We start from the raw sequence: 18,761 nt of genomic DNA, 5'->3' as shown, positions 1-18,761 counted from the left end.
ACGTATTGGTAGGAAGAAGCCTGCTCAAGTATCCCAAGTCAATCTTTAAAAGGGATTATCTATTCTTTTTTCTTTAATTTTTAAAAAAGTTTTGCTCCTGGATTTTTGTGTTTCCGTTGGGTGAGTTACACATGCTGCTTTTGGGATTCCATTGGATTACACTAAGTACGTATTGTGAAATCGCCTTCGCAAGCCATGGTGGTGTTTCCCTTGGGTTTTGGATGCCTATCCCAGAAAGCTTGTAACTTCTGAACAGCATCGTTTCCCCCCCAACTCAGGCAATATAATCAGATGGCACAGATGGTAGTATTCACTCACTTCCCCCCACTGCTCTTCAAGTTTCTCTTTCTGGCTTAGTAGTCAAACAAGAAGGCTCCATCTAAGAAATGTATGAACAGGAGCGTTCCAATGGTGGGGCAGTTTATCGGACTGGCCGGCAAAATCAAGTGGCGTTGCTCTTTACCCTTGGGCTGTACCATTTCAACTGGTTTTTTTTTTTTTTAATGTACAGAAAAACAAAGGGCATGTTGATTTAGCTTTAAGACATGGTCTTTATACTTGTTTTATTGGGGGGAGAAGAAACTAGAACTCTTACCTTGCATTCTGTAAATTGCTTAAAAAAACAGAGAAAAGGGCTAGAAAGGACAAAAAAGCCTTTAAAAAGAAAAGACTAATAATGATAGGAAGAAAGCAGAGGATATTTGCCCTAGTCTTCTCCTTGACATGCCACTCTTGCATAGCAACCCTTGTTTCAGCCTGAAGTTGGTACAGTCCAGGGTAAGCTATGCCACTCGAGTCGATCGATTGCGTAATCAGGTTTTGAGCCAAAATCTAATCCTGCATTGGTTGGGAAATATTCCACGTGATGTGCAAGTATCTAATGTCTCTTATGCTCTGCAACCGCCTTCGCCAAGCTGGCATCTTTCAGATGTTGTGGGAGTACAGCTCTCATTAGCCCCGATGGGAATGTTAATCCTGCAACATCCAGAGGGCACAAGCTAGCCAAAGGTCAACTGTACAAGGTATCTTGGCAAAGTGTGCAAGGGCCCCAGCCGCTATTCTTTGTGTACCCCCCCCCTCACTCACACGCGCACACACTCCCCATTTCAGAACACATCTGGCACAAATTTGTGTAAAATCTGTGACTTCTGGTTTTGTTTTTTTAAAGGAACTTCCAGTGTAACTGGTCATAATCCCAGTGTAGCTTTGTTTTTCCTCAGAATAATAATAAAAAAATCTTCTGCCTTTTGTTGCTGCTACTGTCAGGGGTCTGTGCTTTGCTCACCTGTGTGTGCAAGAGAAAATGGTAACTTCCAGTTGAGGCAAAAACTTCATGCGTTGGATGAACCTTTAGTGGCTCATGCCCAGATTACATCAGCTTTTCTTCCCCTGGTACCCCAATACCTCTGTTTTCCTGAAGACACCATTTTCCTTTGTATGTGTAGATTATTCTAGCCGGTTAAAAAACTTCTGGCAGTGGCTTTGGGGGACAGAAAATAAAGAGTGGGGAGGGCAAGGATGAAGCCCTGATTCTGTTCTCTAGCCTGGGTTATTTTAAATCACGGGAAGCTAACCTCTGGGCTCCCATCATTCCTGGCCAGTGGCAGTAGTAGCGGCTGATGGGAGCCGGAGTCCCAACAACACGAGGGCCACAAATTCTCCATCCTTTGTTTGAATTGGCAAGGAAACAAGGCTCATTTAAATGAGGTTTCCCGCTGGTAATACTTCAGGGGGGAAATTATACAAATCCGGGCACTAAAACGCCCATTTACAACTGGCTAGAATTTAGCTCTTGCCAACCTGGGTGCCCTCCAGATCTTTTGAAATGTAACTCTTCAGCCTCAGTCATTCAACTATAGTTTATAAAATTATGCACGGCAGGGAGAAAGGCGAAACAAAGTTTTTTCTCCCTCTCTTGCATATCGCTAGAACTTTTGGACACCCAATGATGCTGAATGTTGGAAGATTCATGGCAGATGAAAGAACTGACTTCTTCACACAGTGCGTAGTTAAGCTGTAGATCTTCCAGCCTTAGGAGGCAGTGATGCCCACCAACCTCCATGGCTTTGAAAGTGGATTAGACAAATTCATGGAGATATTTAGCATTGAGAAGTTTGGAAAAGTGGCTGTTGGTGACCAGCAATCTCTGAAGCTAGGGGACCTTGATGGCTGGCTCCCATTCAGCAACACCTTTTGCAGGGGTTGCATTTAATTAGAAACTAAGCCAAGCCTGCTGGATCAGGCCAGTGGCCCATCTAGTCCAGCATCCTGTTCTCACAGTGGCCAACTAGACGCCTGTGGGAAACCCAACAAGCAGCAGCTGAGCACAAGAGCCTTCTCCCTCCCTGTGATTTTGAGCAACTGGTGTTCAGAAGCATTTCCTTCCTCTGACTGTGGAGACAGAGTAAAGCCATCACGGCTAGCAGCCCTCCATGAATTTGTCCAATCTTTAAAAGCTATCCCAGTCGGTGAGAACTACTGCCTCTTGTGGGAGTGAGTTCCATAGTTTAAATATGTGCTGTATGAAATAACCTTTAAAAAAAAAAAATTTAAGGCTTCGAAGTGTCTACTTTATGCTTAGCTGTGCATGTGGCAGTACTGCACGTAAACAGCCATTACATTATTTATTACATTTGTTAGCTACCTTATCCCAAAAACAAACCCCATTCTCCTAGCAACTTAACAAGATAAAATACAAACAGTTAAAATCATTAACTTTAAATTGGTTTTTGCACATGCAAAAAAAGGAAAGCCCTCTGCCAAAAGCTATGAATTAGCCCCAGGATGCAGGTGTCTGGGCACCTCGATCTTGTGTTTGTTTTCAACACCAAGTTTCTAGCTCTTGAAAAATAATACGAGTAAAGCTGCCTCGGAGGAGTTGCTGAACAAGATCCCAGCAGTCAGGGTCGAGGTGCCAGTGCCCTTGCCTCTCCCTGTGACTATCCGTAGTACAGAAAATGCAAAATAAAAAGAGATATTCCAGATTTGCATCATGCATGCAAGAGACAAATTTATTTGCTAAAAACTTATTCCTCATCTCTAAGTTGCGATCAAGTGGAAGGATGATGTTCAGCACGAAATAAAGTGATCCGAAAAGTTTGCATCGTGTGTGCGAGTTGTGATACTTGACTCTTAGCAGCAGAGAGATGGAAACTTAAATGCAAAGCACGGTAAGGGGCAGACCCCTATTGGAAGCCAGCTGGGTTCTGAGCCCAATACTGTACCCGTTTAAAAATGGATTGTTGGGTGACGGGAAGAAGTGTGGGAATCCAGCAGGGGCAGATTTATTTCAGTCAGAGGTGGGGAAACTTTGATCTCTGAATGTTCCTGGACTGCATCTCTCATCTTTCCACGCTGGTTGGAACTGATGGGAATTTAGGTCCAGCAGGATCTGGGGGCTTGCAGATTCCCCACCCCTAATTTAGGGGCAAAGGATTCACTGGAGCTCATCTGAGCAAATGCACCCTCCCAGGTGGAATAAAAGACCAGGCTATGGGGTGAGGTGTCCTGGATCCACTTGGGAGAGCGAGTACATTTCTCTTAGTCGTTCTACTTATCATCCACTCTTTAGCAGAATTGCTGGAGTGCCAAATTGGTTGAGGGAGCAAACATACACCCAGGTAGGTCATTAGAAGGATAAGAGGTTCCGGAGGCTGGTCCAGCAGCACCCGAGCAAATCATGGGGATGGGGGTCCCTTCTGAGCAGCCACCTGGCCATACAGGTCGGCCCGGCGATGGGAGAAGACTGGCATCTCCTGCCGGATGCGGTGCAGGTAGGCAAGGTCGATCTCTGCGTAGCACACACCTGGTCCCTCCTGGCACTGGGCGACGACGCTGCCCCATGGATCCACGACCATGGCGTGGCCGTAGGAGGTGCGGCTTGCATGGTGCTTTCCTGTCTGAGCAGCTGCGACCACATAGCACTGGGTCTCCACAGCACGAGCTCGCAGCAGCACCTGCAGAGGAGGGAGGAGCATAAAAGCATCAGGGGTGGAGCCTGCAGTGTCTCCACCCACTGCAAATTTTAACATGAGAACATAACACCTCTGAACAGTGGAACAGATGACTTCAGAGCATGGTGGTTTCTCCTTCATTGGAGGTTTTTGAACAGAGGTTGGACGGCCATCTGTCAGGGATTCTTGAGCTGTGACTCCTGCATTGGGGGTTGGGCCAGACATTTGGGTTCTTTCCCTTTTTTCCCAATAAATTTTTATTATTTTCTTTACACATTCATTCTTGCAATACATTAGTCAACATATAAACCTTTTGTTCTGCCGAGCTTGCGACTTCCCTCCCTCCCTTCAGTTGGTATCCCTTATCACATCCTATCACGTATTTTATCTTTTTACAGTGGTACCTCAGGTTACATACGCTTCAGGTTACAGACTCCGCTAACCCAGAAATAGTGCTTCAGGTTAAGAACTTTGCTTCAGGATGAGAACAGAAATCACGCCGTGGCGGCAGCAGGAGGCCCCATTAGCTAAAGTGGTGCTTCAGGTTAAGCACAGTTTCAGGTTAAGAACGGACCTCCGGAATGAATTAAGTACTTAACCCAAGGTACCACTGTACATCTTAATCATCCTATCTACATTGTAGGAGTTACTTCAATCCTGCTAGAGTCTTTAAGTTTTTACAATTATCCTTTAAATATACCATAAATTTACTCCAATTTTCCTGGAATCTTTGATCATCCTGCCGGTCAGTTTGGCTAACTCCGCATAGTCCGTCATTTTCGCCTGCCACTCCGCAATGGTAGGAACTTCTTGTGATTTCCAGTTTGGGGCCAACAAAGTCCTTGCAGCAGCTGTGGCATACATTAATAATCTTTGATCTTTTGTCTTAATCTTAAGACATTTGGGTTCTTTCCAACTCTGATTATAAGCTAAGAGCCTGCTGGATCCAGGTCACTGGACCATCTAGTCCAGCCTCCTAGTCTCACAGTGGCCTGAGCCCTCTGCCCTCATGCAGTTTCCAGCAACTGGTATTTGGAAGCATTGCTGCCTCTAGGTCTAGAGACGAACATAGTAATCTTAGCAAGCAGCCATTAATAGCCCTCTGCTCCATGAATTTGTGCAACCCCCTTTATAGCCATCTATGTTGGTGACCATTGCTGCCTCCCGTAGGAGAGAGTTCAATAGTTTGACCCATGTGCTGTGTGAATAAGGACTTGGTCCTTAACCCTCCTGTGTTCAGCTTCACTGGATGTTCACAAGTTCTAGTGTTATTGGGTGGCAGGGAATCTGTCTACTTTCTCCATGCAAATGTGTAATTTTCATTCCTGTCACCTCTTAGCTTTTCTCCAAACCAAAAAGTCCCCAACAGAGTCGCTCCATCCCCCTTGATAATTTGGGCTGCCCTTTTCTGAACGTTCTTCCCAACTCTGCACTGCTCTTTATCAGACGTGGCAACCGGAATGCTACCATGCGGTCACATCACAGATTTGTATAACAGCATTATGGTAGTGATGGTTTTGTTTTCAAATCCTTTTTCTAACTATCCCTAGCTTGGAAACTTACATTATCGGAAATCTAGGGCTTTGAGTGCCTCTGAGCTGGTTCAGAGGGTCCCTGCTCTTGTAGAGCAGCTGCCCCACCCAAAAAATAAAATACACTTTGAGAGTTGTAGTTCAAAACATTTGGAGGGTTAACAGGTTGATTCAGGACAGTGGTTCTCAAAGTGGGCGGTACTGGCCCCAGGAAGGCAGTGGGATTACCTACCAGAGGGGCACTAGGTCAGGAGGCAGGAAGGGTCCAGGGCTGCGCTGGGGGTGTAAATGGCTATCAGACTTTGAAAAGCAGGTCTCGCTGCTGGATCAAGTTTGTTAAACTAAATAGTTTCAACTGGATTTTGAATAAATGTGCAATGAATTATTCATCTTTTGACTCTTATTGTGTTATTACCTTCCTTAGTGGGCTGTGCAAACCACTATCCTGAATAATGCTTTTTATAGGGCAAAAAGAGGCACTGGGGATGGGTTTATGGAACCAAGGGGGTAGCTGCCAAAAACTGCTTGGGAACCACTGATGTGGGAGAACAGGAGGAGCAGGGAGGGGAAATAGGAAGAAAAGGGGTAGAAGATACAGTTTGATGCCCAATACTTTTTTGAGCACTTGGGTCCTTCATTGAGGAATTTCAAACGCAGAAGTTCAGTGTTATTTGTTGGGTTACGCTTTCTCCTCCTTCCTACTACAGTGGTACCTCTGGATGCGAACGGGATCTGTTCCAGAGCCCCGTTCGTATCCAGAAGTGAACGCAACCCGCGTGCCGCAATTTGCTGCTTCTGCGCATGACGTCATTTTGACCGTCTGCACATGCGCAAGCAGTGAAACCTGGAAGTAATGTACTCCGTTACTTCCGGGTCGCCGCAGCGCGCTACCCGAAAATACTCATCCCGAAGCTACTTCAACCCGAGGTATGACTGTACTGTCGTTTTTGCTGCACTAATGCAAGAGAACAAAGGCGTTTCTTCTTAGGATAAGGTTGTCTGAGCATGGGTAAGCTGCCCTATGTGACGGCAACGAGCTACTATTTCTAAAAAGTGTGTTGGTACATTCATAGCTCGGTACAGGGCACACTTTGCTCCAGGTTCAACCCCCATAACCTCTAATTCAGGCGTAGGCAAACTTGGCCCTCCAGATGTTTTGGGACTACAACTCCCATGATCCCTAGCTAACAGGACCAGTGGTCAGGGATGGTGGGAATTGTTGTCCCAAAACATCTGGAGGGCCGAGTTTGCCTATGCCTGCTCTAATTGAAAGGATTCCTGGAAAGAACCCCACCCAACCGCTGTAATGTTGGATCCACTTACCTCCCAGTGGGCAGAGCCTGTTGTCACAGTGAAGGCTGATGGGTAGGTGAGAATCTCTGCCCCTTCCCGGGCCAGAGCGATAGATATTTCTGGGAAGCGGAGATCGTAGCAGATGGCCAGACCAACCTGAGAGAGGGAGGACAGAGGGGGAGGCTAGTAAGCACTGGATCTTTGCCTCTTATGCTTATGACAGCCCTGTACCTGCCAGTGGCAGAAAGCACCAGTTTCATCCCACTTATATTCTCCTTATTTATATAGTAACTGTATCTATATTTCTGATTTTCCTGATCTTGGTCTGTAGACCACAATAATGAATCATTCCAATTTTTTATGTTGGGGAAGAGCCTTTGGCAGCCTACATAAGTCTGAACATAAGAAGTGCCTGGGTGCAGGGTCAGACCTATGGGCCATCTAGTTCAGCATCTTGCTCTCACAATGCCCAACCAGATGCCCCAGTGGGAAGCCCCAGAGCAAGGGAGCCTGAGCACAGACTTCTCCCCACCTGTGAGTCTCTGCAACTGGCATTCAGAGACAAACTGCCTCTGACAGTGAAGGTAAAATACAGTGGTACCTCTGGTTGTGAACAGGATCCGTTTGCAACATGAGCAGAACGCAACCCGCGTCTGCACGTGCATGGGTCGCGATTCTCCGCTTCTGCGCATGACGTCATTTTGCGCGCATGCGCGAGCGGCAAAACCTGGAAGTAACCCTTTCCTGTACTTCCGGGTCGCCGCAGGACGCAACCTGAAAGCGCTCAACCTGAAGCAAACATAACATGAGGTATGACTGTATAGCCACTGTGGCCCATAGCTGTTGATAGCCTTCTCCTCCATGATTTGTTCTAGTCCTCTTTTGAAGCTATCCAGGTTGATGCCCAGCACTGCCTCCTGTGGAAGGGAGTTCCATAGTTTAACTCTGTGCTGCATCATGAAGTACTGTGCCTTCTCTTGTCTGTCCTGCCTGCACCTGTGTATATGAATTTTAGGAATTATTTTTTGCCCTGATTTGCAGAACTACGTTTGCCATTTTAATGCTCCTTTGTCCAGTTTGGAGAGATCTTTTTTGAAGCTCCTGACCACCCCTCGTTATTTTAACCACCCTGAACCATCTGGGATCATCAGCAAACATGGCCACCTCGCTGCTCATCCCCAACTCCAGATTAATTACAAACGTATTTTTTTTATTAAAAACACCACCGCCACACTTTGCTCAGCTTATTGGTCTCAAAGGACGTAACCAACACCTGTCTCTGGAATATTTTACACGTACCTTTCCGGCCGGGGTCTCCACAGGAGCCACTATCTTGGAGCCTGGGTTGGTGAAGGCGCTTTCCTTCAGGGACACTCGCCCCTCCATCTCTACGTCAAAAAGATGAGTCTTCCGATAGGCAGACACCTGGGTTCCTGAGGCCAGCCTCCCCGAGGAGAGAAGGATAAGATTAGTAGATTTGGAAGGCAGGGGCCGGTGGTCCTTATGGTTTCATGGCTGCTAAGGCATCAACATAGTGAGGCTAGCCATGGGAGCTGCAGGGAAGCTGAAAGGAAGAGGCAGGCCACCGTGTTTCTATCCCTTCCCTGCTGGCTGGTTTCAGGAGGGAGCTCTTCTGACACCAGTGTTGCATGAGACAGCCAGTATGCTGTAGCAGATAAGAGTGTCAGACTAAGACCTGGGAGAAGGTAAAGGTAAAAGGACACCTGACCATTAGGTCCAGTCGTGCCCGATTCTGGGGTTGTGGCGCTCATCTCGCTTTACTGGCCGAGGGAGTCGGCGTACAGCTTCTGGGTCATGTGGCCAGCAGAGCAGCGCATGGAAATGCCTTTTACCTCCCCGTCGGAGCAGTACCTACTTATCTACTTGCACTTTTTTGGCGTGCTTTTGAACTGCTAGGTTGGCAGGAGCAGGGACCGAGCAACGGGAGCTCACCCCGTCGTGGGGATTCGAACTGCCGACCTTCTGATCGGCAAGTCCTAGGCTCTGTGGTTTAACCCACAATGCCACCCATGTCCCTTAGACCTGGGATTCAAATCCCCACTCAGTGATGAAACTCACTGGGTGACCTTGGGCCAGTCACCGTCCCTCAGCCTAAGCTACCTCACAGAGCTGTTGTTAGGATAAAACTGCAGGGAGAACAATGTACGCCACCTTGGAGGAAAAGGTGGGATATAAACGGAATGAATGAAATTGAAAATGAACGTGCCATTTGGTTAGTGAAGAACTGATTGCGAGAAAGAGGGAGGGAAGGAAGGAGTGGTTTAGGGAGATTTTGGGAAGTTTGGGGAGAGAAGGCATCCTATACTAAGACAATTTCGTCACCTTTGGGATCCAAGAGGAGGTGGCAGTTGTAGATCCTTCCTGTGCTCTCCCAATCACTGCCTTTTTCATGGAAGCCTCCAAGGGACAACCAGACACCACATTCCCTGTCAAAAGAGGAGAAATGGGGTTGGGGGGGTTACCTGCAAGTGCCTGACCATTGCCTCTGCCACGCTCTCACAGACAAAGCCCTGCCACATCCACACAGGGCAGCCCCAGCAAGTCCTACCTGGCCAGCCCGACGTAACGCTGCAGGTGGTCTCCCTCCAGGGGCTCAGCTAGGCTCAGGGCCTCCTCCACACTGCTGCCAATGAAGTCAAAGGCTTCCGGGAGGAAGACGACGCAGGCCCCCCTCTGGGCAGCCTCCCGGACGAGCTGTGAGCAGGAGGCCCAGTTGTGGGCTTTGTCGGGAGTGGAGGTCATCTGGCAGACGGCGATAAGGGGCTTCAGGGGTGCTGCGCCCCCCGTAGACATGGCTTTGAATCTGGAGTGGCAGGGGAGAGAACAGAACGGACTGTGAAAACCCACACAAGCACCACATTAAGCCAGCCATTCCGTGGTTTGTCTCCCTGCTCAAGAAAATGAAGAGCTATGTAAAGGCTGTTTGAGCTCATGCACAGGCTGGTTTGACTAAGTATGGTTTGTTTCCTGCAAATACGCTCTGATATTTAAATCCCTGCTCAAGCATGCAGGCTACTTGATCTCCTGGGGCTGTACTGTATCAGCCCAAACTACCTCTCAGTAGTGGTGGAGAGACCCTGAGCTCTTAAAATGTACAAATGTCATTGTCAGTTCTTACATCTTCTCAGAGGCCAGTTACCTGTGGCCAGGGGCTCGGCTTTGGATCCTTGCAAATGGCTTCCCACCAGCGAGGCAAAGTGTTTGCAATGGCTTCTGGACCACCGCTCTCAACCTAGACGAGGCAATGGGGGAAAGAACACATCTTCTTTCAAAGCATCTGGGAAATGCAGGCCTCCAGCGCAAAGGGGACCTAGAGCAGCCTTCCCTGACCTGGTGCCCTCTGGCTATTTTGAACTACAACTCCCACCAGGCACCAGCCACAAAGCAAAACACTGCAGTATTCACCTAGATATATGTGTTTCTTGCCTCTGATTATTTTATTTTTAAAAAATGAAACAAAAGTATTAAAGAGCAATTTAGGAGTAAATTAAGAGTAAATGAGTCCAGCTGGACATGACAGCCTAACCCTTTTCCTTTGTTCCTTCAGTCATACACAGATTCAGGGGGAAAGATACTGAGTCTCCCTGATCCATTCTTTCACAGGCAGGAAAGCAGTAGAGAAGAGGGTGATTTGGAGCTGAAAAATGAACAGAGGGAGGGCCTCCCCTTGCCTGCTTTTCTCCTATGCAGATAGAGAGTCTGCAGAGGCTACTTCTGGCTAAGGGCAAAAACAGAGAAGAAAGCGACTCAGAGCTCTGAGTGACATCTATTCCTTGCACCAGAAGTATTTAAGAAGCGGGCTCGGTCCCCATCAGTTTAAGAGATGAGAAAGACCCCATTGGTCCAGTTGCCAAGGAAACGGTGCACAGTCAGATAGCTGCACCCTTGTATCCCTCACATCAGGGGAGATGCTGAAGGTCCTGTAGCACACCTTTCAGATCACATATTGATACGAGGTGGGTTCAGAAAATGTCTCAGGGTGGTTCTGCTCAGGGGAAAGTTAACCCAAAGCCAGCAGGCTCTGTTTTTTTCAAAGTAAGCCAACGCATAGACATTGCAGCTAAAATTTGTCATGCCATGCAGAGGAACCCCGAGAAAAGCTTTCCAGTGTTCCATATCTATGTGTCAGGATCACGGAATCATATCCAGTTGGAAACCCCCTGAAATGCAGGAATCACAACTAAAGAATCCCTGGCGGATGGGTGCAGTTAAAGGGTAAGAGAAGGGCCTGATAAAAAAAACTGGAAATTAAAGATAAAAAGTAAATCTAAAATAAAAATAAAAAGGATAAGATTTCAAACCCTATCATTACCCTTCACCATACATGGGCCAGGAGTTCCACAGGGCAAAACCAATTACCGTATATTCTCTCTGGACTTTCTTTCTTCTTCCCACCTCCCTCCATAAATCAGGTTTACTTGATATTATTTTTATTATACTATATTATCATGCCTCTTGCATCGTTTTGCTCAGTGCTGCCTTTAAATTTCCCTCCCCTTATCTCACTCTTCCAATTCCCAGCTAATATTTTGAAGCTCAAAAAGTAACAGACAACTTTCTCTTTTCCCCATTACAGTCATTAACAAACTCCCCCTCCAAAAGATTCACCCGCAGTGATTACATGGAGCAAAAGGGAAAAATGACAGCAGCTGCCTAAAAGTCAGGGGGGAAAGTCCAGACCGGAAGTAGACCAAACAAATATGGCGCTTGTGCCTAGTGGAGCCCATACTAAAAATGGTGGGCAAAAAAAATCTCTACTTGGACTTAATATAGATTGACAAGTGAGGCCAGTTCCAGGTGTCTGTACCATTATTATTTTTTTAAGTGAAGGTTCATCACAGAGATCAGTGGAGAAATCCAGGATTTTTAACATAGCAGTGATTGGGGAGCACATCAGCTAAACTTTTTGAAAATAATAAGTCTAAAAAGCAACAAGGAAGGCAGGAGCTCATCCTCCTTCTACCTCAGTTCTTATTCTGATTAGAAAACCTTTAAAGTTTTTAGAAATTTAAAAGTGTGAAGTGTCTGCATGTGAGGTTCTGCATGCAACTGAACTCTGAATTTGGGCTGGGAGAGGATATGAGAGTGAGACTCAATTTAAGTATTTTGTTTTAAATAAAATTTATATACCTCAAAGCAGTTTAGAAAAAGAATACTGTAAAACAATTTTAAAATATTGGTAAAAACAATTAAAAACAACTATGTAAAACATTTAAAAAAGCAATGATAAATTAAAAACCGCAGTCCATCTCCCAAATATGGGGCTAATTTACATATGTGTTCTGCCATCGGCAGGGATCTCTCCCCCACCCAGAAAAACGCTTTAAAATATATACAGTATTTTTATTACTACCCCCCCACACACACACACTAAATAAGATGCAAAGTCAGAAAATGCTTGAGCGCCTCACTGTTGGCTTATTGCCTTCTGCTTACGGTTTGTTGAACGCGTTTGCTGAAACTAGCGCAGTTATATTTAAAATCCTGAATTTCTCCATTGATTTCTATCAACGACTGGCAATTCTGACCCCGCTAGAAATTTCCAAAGAAAACCCGGAAATGTTGCAGCCTGAGAAGTCCATGTACATTTCTACACTTTTTTATCTCTTCCTGACTCCAACGAATAAAAATCATGGCTTTAAAAAGGGCGGCGCGAGGAACTTGTAGCCCAGAACAAAGATGGTGCTGATTTGATAAAGCCGCGCCCTCAAGCAAAATGGCGCTTTTGGGATTACATAAGAAAGGACTCCACTGCCACCACTACCTATAAAGTTCATATGTTTTCGGTAATTTAATGAATGACCATTTCTTTATCTGTGTCTTTATTCCGCGTCGTCCTCTCAAGCTTCGGGCTCCTCACTTCTACTGGGTTTCACCTATGCCCTTAACAAATATGGCGGCAAGAGATGGAAGCTCCAAAGTGTGTCGACGGAAGCAGAAACGCGGAATCTTCCGGTCACGAGGGAAGGCAGTGACCTCTCTCGCCCCGGAAGTTGTGGCGTTGTTAGGCTGGCCTTATGTCTCTCGAGGGCCTGGCCAAGTGAAGGAAGATGGCGGAGAGCGGCAAGACGAAAAGTGGCCCGGCGGCTCCTCCCAGCGGCGTCGGCGCTGCTGCTTCGGCTGGGGGCGCCGGCAAGGCCATGACGGCGGAGCAGGTATCGGGGAGGGGCGAGGAAAGGGAGTGCCTTTGGGCATGTGCAGAGTTCCCCTTCCCGGGGGGAGATGCGTCAAGTCACGACGACCAACAGCCCGAACTCGTAGCCCGCTTTGGCCTCCGCGTGTTTCGTGGGAGGGTTTCTGGGCATGTGCAGAGCGAAGGGTGCCGTTATTAGGGGTGGCGCCGCTCCTGTTGACGTTGTAGTAGTCGATAAAAGACACTCGGAATCTTTTTAACTTTTCCTCCGGGCAGTCCTAATAATAATAATAATCACCACCATCATCACTGTTGCAATTTATTACCCACCTTTCACCCCAAGGCCCTAGGATGGATTACAGCAGTTAAAAGAATATTAATATTAAAGCACAATATTAAAAGACAGGTTAAAACAACTTAGGTATGGCTCACAATAGGAAGGAAAAGCTTCAGCTACTTAGGCATTCAGGTTACCTGTAATTTAAACACATTATAGCAAAGTCTGGAAATCAATACAGTAAATGGCTATATGACGCTGGAAGAAAATGAAATTTTCTATTACGGACTGACTGGCCACAACAAAAATTATACTTATTCCACCAGCCCATAACTCCAAATGGCAAAGAAAACAACATAGTCATATTTCAATCAGACCGACCATGCATTAAAAAATATTTGCTGTTTGTTCACCAAACTGTTGGAGGATGGGGATTCCCAAATCTAAACTGCTAATAAAACGCATGTCAACTTAGCACATGACAGACATAATATTTGGCAATAAGGGAATTCAGTGGAGCAGGTTAAAGAACTTGGAAGTAAATGGTGTCCCTATAAAAATAATAATTTTTTTTAGAAATCTGCTCTTTACATTTGTTTGCAAACCCATTCACATTCACAACTTTCAAGGTCCTAGGCCTCTCACCCATTATTCCATTACAGTTCCACCCGGTTTTCAAAAATAAATATAGAGCCTATAATACAGTTAGATATCTAGAAAAAAACACCAATTGTATTGTTTGAAATAATTTTTACAAATATGGACAACTGCTTACCATTAATGAGATGCAAATTCAGGTGGAAAATGTTCAACTATGTCCTTTTTAACTATGTATGTATGTATGTATGTATGTATTATATTGCCCTTCATCCGAGGATCACAGGCTGGTTTACAATATAAAAGCATAAGAAATGCATAACATAGAAACAAACAAAAACAATACCCTCCACAATCTTCCCTTTCCAGTTTAAAAGGCCATAGAAATCAAACATTTCTCCCGCGTGTTAGAGAGGATGTGCCGTTAGAGGGACATATCAACACATGTGGTGAAGGTGTCCAAAAATTGAAAAGTTCTGGGAAAATTATTTACAGAAATATCTTTTGTCACAAGGCCCCAGGACTTGTATAATCACAATATGTTGCAAATTAGAAAAAAAGATCTCATAATACATCTATTAGCCACTGCAAGAACAGCCATTGCTAGGGCATGGAAATCATTACAGTTATTAACTATGGACCAGTGGTATTATGCAATTTGTCAAACGACATTTTTTGAAAAAGTGACACAAAAATTAAAATTAGCAAGAAGCCAAAAGAAGCATGACAATTTGTATGCAGTATACACAAATACTGGGGCATATGGCAGAACAGTACCAATATAATTTTGGTATATATATTTTGACACAATTTTGTTACTATATTCAGAAATGTTTATCTGTTTATTGTTTTATCTTTATTTTTAATTTTATGTAATTATTGCATGCCATATTCTCTAATATAAATGTATATCTCAATGCAACCATGTTAAACAGTTTAAAGATGAAAATTAATAAAAACTATGTTGCAAAACAAACAAACCCACCCTTAGGTATGGCATACACATTTTCTTTTCTCAGTTGGTCTAACCCTAGGGCTGTGGGATGGAATGATTTGAAAGTCCAGAGATCCATGAGCAAAATACTCCACCTTAGCAGTGATTCAGGAGGGTTTAGGTAGGAATGGTTGTGATGTATACCGCAGCCTCAGTTGGCAATTCAAGTAAAACATGGCAGATTTCTAAGCCCAATGAACCTTATAATCTAAAGTATGAGAGTGGGGAAAGTAAAAGCAGTAAGGAGCAATGTGAATAGTCCCTGTGTCCATGCTAACTTGGTTGTGGCTGGTGCAAGTCCTTGCCTGCTGTGACTGACCTTTCTCCCCTTCTAGGTGGTAGCTGGATTTAACCGTCTGCGTCAGGAGCAGCGAGGTCTAGCCTCAAAGGCAGCTGAGCTGGAGATGGAGCTGAATGAGCACAAGTAAGCAGTAGATTTGAACATAGTTCCCCCTGCTAATTTTGGATATTGCTGCTTGGTGGTTTTGCAGTTTTCTCTGTTCTTGCAAGCAGCCTTGCAAATGGAATTGAGAAAGAACATCAGATGAGTCTGGCTCATGGGTAGGCAAACTAAGGCCCCAGGGCTGGATCCAGCCCAGTCGCCTTCTAAATCTGGCCTGCGCACAGTCCAGGAATCAGCGTGTTTTTACATGAGTGGAATGTATGCTTTTATTTAAAATGCATCTCTGGATTATTTGTGGGGCATAGGAATTTGTTCATTTTTTCTCTCTCTTCAAAATATAGCCCGGCCCCCCACAAAGTCTGAGAGACAGTGGACCAGCCCCCTGCTGAAAAAGTTTGCTGACCTGGTCTGGCTGGTGGATCAGGCTAAGGGGGGGGAGGGGTCTAGTCCAGCATTCTGTTCTCACAATGACCAACCAGATGTCTCTGGGAAGCTTGTAAGCAGGAACAAGATGCAACAGTCGTTTTCCTACTTGTGCACCTCAGCAAGTGTTACTCAGAGGCAAACTGCCTCTAATGGCAAACATAGCCATCATTGCTAGTAGCCGTTGATACCCTTCACAACTTCCCCAGAACCACCCAGTGAACTTTGCCTTGTTCCATCATTGAACAAAAGTGCTCCCAATTTGGAGTTTTGACTGCTAGATTTGGAAATAATAAAATAGCAGCACAGCAATGTGTCATGTCTTTCCCTGCCGTCTTGAGGCTCCTGGTCACAAGTATACTTCCTGGCCATGTGGATTTCTAGATCCTTTGATACTGGCCTTATCATAAGCTGGTGTACAATGCTCGGATATTCTGCCTTTCTTCCACTCTGCAGGCTGGTAATTGAAACACTCCGAGAAGTGGACCCTACTAGGAAATGTTACCGGATGGTGGGAGGTGTGTTGGTAGAACGCACTGTGAAAGAAGTTCTCCCAGCCTTGGAAAATAACAAAGAGCAGGTAATGCCTCTGCAGACAGTGGGTAGACTCCCTGCTTCTCCTTGGAACAGGGAATGCCATTAGCCTCAGCAATGCTTGCCTTTAGTTATCATGGCTAAAACTAGGGAGACCTAGGTTTGAATTCCTGTTCAGCCATGAAACTCAGTGGGGACAAGTCACCTTGGGTCGGTCACCTTCTCTAAGCCTAATCTACCTCACAGGGTTGTTGTGAGGCAAAAGGAGGGAGCTAAGTATGCCAACTGAATTAACTGATAAAAAGGTGCACATATATATATATAAGGAAAGCTAATAATATATAACTGACAGTCAGTTCTGGCATCTGATGGCTGGAAAGAAAAGTAAGACCCAGCGTTTTGCAGTTTACAAGAACTTCTCTAGCTGCTTGCCTGCTGCAGATTTTTACTCACCAAAGGCCATCGTGTGAGTGGAAGTTAATGAACTTCACATAAAACATACTGGTCTATCAGCACTAGGTCACAATAGAGCTTGAGGCTCTTAATCTCAGGGTCATGAGTTCAAACCCCACGTTGGGCAAAATATTCCTGCCTTGCAGGGGGTTGGACTAGATGACCCTTGTGGTTACTTCCCACTCTACAATTCTATGATTTTATGACTTGTTTTTTAAAAATATATATGCTGTTTTCAATTCTTTTGCCACCATTTGTCATTCTTGGCCACTGCTGAAGAATAAGTGAAAAGTAATCAAACGTCCAGGTGTTTTTGTGTGTGTAGAGATTCTTCATTATGCAACTTGTTTATATTTCTTTCCCGCACCCACTGCTACCCAAATTCTCAGAGAATATGAAAACAACTCAGTCATGACTTGGGCCCAGGCTACCTGAAAGATCATTTCTCCCTAAGATCCTTGGGTGAGCCCCTTCTCTCAGTTCCATCAACGTTGCCACCCTGCTGCCCTCCAGATATTTTGTAGTACAGCTCCCATCAACCCCTGCATCTTAACACAATGCTGGCTGGGGCTTATGGGAGTTGTAGAACTACATATGGAAGAGCTGTTCTAGATAGTGATGTGTTAAATGATGGTGCTGGAAAACAGCAGAAGGTTCCCAGACTGTGGTCTGTGGCCCACCAGTGGCCCCAAAACTTCATTCAGATGGCCCACGGTGCACCTGTAAAAATACAAATGAAAACCATACAGCATCTAGCACAGTAAATTATAATTGCTACAACAGGCGGAAAAAATCATTTAAGTAATCCACCAAGATCCTCAAGCAATTTTCAAGTGGTCCATGGGGGGGAAAGTGGGGAAACGACTGGCTCCTAGTTACCTTAGCCTTTGACACTTAAGATGTGTATTTTCACACCAGGCCCTGCTGCCTCTTCCTGGGCTACACACACCCCTGCTCCATGCCCTCCTCCAGTGCTCTTGCCTGGCTGGAATGTGTCCTTGTTAATGCCTCTTTTCTGCCTGGAGGGAGGATGAAGAGAGATGTGTATGGAGTGGGTGTCAAAAGTCTCTTGTGTTTTCAGCCTACTGTATAAAGAGAAGAGTCATATCCATTGTGCTGCCCACTTTTCACTCTGGCTTCACCTACTCCTGGCAGGTGGCTCCTGGAAGGTTGCCCACAACAGAATTCTTAAAAGAGATTTTTGAAATGTCAAGACGGTTTATAAATGCCTTTAAAATGGATAAATAAATGCAGACTGATCTTGGGAGGATGTCGAGGAGCTCAGACCTCTCATTTGCCGCTCCCCAGATAAAATGTTCCATTTTTCCCGTCCTGACTCTCCTTCCCTGTTTGCAGATCAACAAGATCATAGAGACCTTGACCCAGCAGCTGCAGACAAAAGGGCGGGAGCTGAACGAGTTCCGGGAAAAACACAACATCCGCCTGATGGGCGAGGACGACCAGAAGGCTCCCTCTAAGGACAGCGCTGAGGGGTCAGGCGGCAAGGCCAGCTCCACAGGGGTCCTTGTTTCCTAGTGGGCGCAGCAGCTGTCTCCCAAAGGACTTTTTTACCGCCTCTCGCTCTACAGTTGTGGCTCTTGACCTCAAAAGGCTTAACTTTATTATTATTTTGGTGTCAACTCTGACAATATTTTTTTGTTAAATAAAACGTTTTGGTGTGTCACATACTTTTGGGACCAGTGCGAACGTTGGCAGCTGTGCTGAATCACCACCCATCCCTTTACAAGATGATGCCCATCACCCAAGGCTAGAGCATGTGCTTTGCATGGAAGCCAAGGATGGGGAACTTGCTGACTTTCTTGTGTTGTTGGACACCCAGCTCCCACCATCCTTGATCATTGGTCTTGCTGGCTGGGGCTGATGGGAGATGGAGTCCAACAACATCTGGAGGGCCACAGGTTCCCTCATTTCCAATGGAGGCAGCCTTAGCTTCAGTCACTGGCATCCCTAGTTAAAGGAGGTTATACAGCAGGGCTGGGAATGATATCTCGAGAGAGGTCTCTGTGCAAGACTTCACAAGGCTAGGGAAGGCACAAAGGCCTGTGGCAGCACACGCGTTTTGGTGTGCAGGTTTGGCCTCCAGCATCTCCAGTTAATGGCTCCCACCTGGCTAGCCCAAAGCCAACC

General features: G+C 45.7%; 2 protein-coding genes across 9 annotated transcripts in view; one reads left to right on the top strand and one right to left on the bottom strand.

The window, feature by feature from the left end:
- LOC307204922 (death effector domain-containing protein) overlaps nucleotides 1-18,301 on the top strand; it is a 31,695-nt gene extending 13,394 nt beyond the window's left edge. The window contains exons 1-4 of one of the 2 annotated variants that reach the window (XM_079957090.1): nucleotides 12,787-12,954; nucleotides 15,136-15,224; nucleotides 16,083-16,206; nucleotides 17,970-18,301. In XM_079957090.1, coding sequence (XP_079813216.1) covers nucleotides 12,850-12,954; nucleotides 15,136-15,224; nucleotides 16,083-16,206; nucleotides 17,970-18,149 — 498 coding nt within the window. In that variant the 5' untranslated portion in view covers nucleotides 12,787-12,849 and the 3' untranslated portion in view covers nucleotides 18,150-18,301. Of the gene's footprint in view, nucleotides 1-12,786; nucleotides 12,955-15,135; nucleotides 15,225-16,082; nucleotides 16,207-17,969 lie in introns of those variants that run through there. The other variant, XM_079957091.1, reaches the window with a different exon arrangement.
- NIT1 (nitrilase 1) lies at nucleotides 86-12,380 on the bottom strand. 7 transcript variants are annotated; one of them, XR_013833784.1, is made up of 8 exons: nucleotides 11,408-11,541; nucleotides 9,939-10,031; nucleotides 9,348-9,602; nucleotides 9,122-9,225; nucleotides 8,078-8,211; nucleotides 6,809-6,934; nucleotides 2,571-3,956; nucleotides 86-2,532 (listed from the first exon to the last, which is right to left on the bottom strand). XR_013833784.1 is itself a non-coding variant. In XM_079957007.1 (7 exons), the coding sequence occupies exons 1-7, from the start codon at nucleotides 12,295-12,297 to the stop codon at nucleotides 3,678-3,680; spliced, it is 1,053 nt and encodes a 350-aa protein (XP_079813133.1). In that variant the 5' UTR covers nucleotides 12,298-12,380; the 3' UTR covers nucleotides 86-3,677. The 7 variants fall into 7 exon arrangements, 6 of the variants coding, with proteins under 6 accessions (XP_079813133.1, XP_079813137.1, XP_079813132.1 ...); XM_079957007.1 differs by lacking the exon at nucleotides 11,408-11,541 and adding an exon at nucleotides 12,236-12,380 and having other exon boundaries at nucleotides 86-3,956; XM_079957011.1 differs by lacking the exon at nucleotides 11,408-11,541 and adding an exon at nucleotides 12,211-12,323 and having other exon boundaries at nucleotides 86-3,956.
- Nucleotides 18,302-18,761: the final 460 nt, after the last annotated feature.

Source organism: Podarcis cretensis, assembly GCF_951804945.1.
Source record: "Podarcis cretensis genome assembly, chromosome: 16".
Lineage (NCBI taxonomy): Eukaryota > Metazoa > Chordata > Lepidosauria > Squamata > Lacertidae > Podarcis > Podarcis cretensis.
The sequence above is the reverse complement of the archived record's forward strand: the minus strand, read 5'-3'. Positions and strand labels throughout refer to the sequence as shown.

Bases quoted from the DNA above. Each gene is read 5' to 3' on its own strand.
- NIT1 (XM_079957006.1), bottom strand. From the start codon at position 11,526: ATGGGCTCCACTAGGCACAAGCGCCATATTTGTTTGGTCTACTTCCGG. The intron at 9,603-9,938 runs GTAACTGGCCTC...CTGCCACTCCAG, and splicing joins AGCCGAGCCCCTGGCCACAG to ATTCAAAGCCATGTCTACGG. The intron at 8,212-9,121 runs GTGACGAAATTG...GGCTGGCCTCAG, and splicing joins CCTCCTCTTGGATCCCAAAG to GAACCCAGGTGTCTGCCTAT.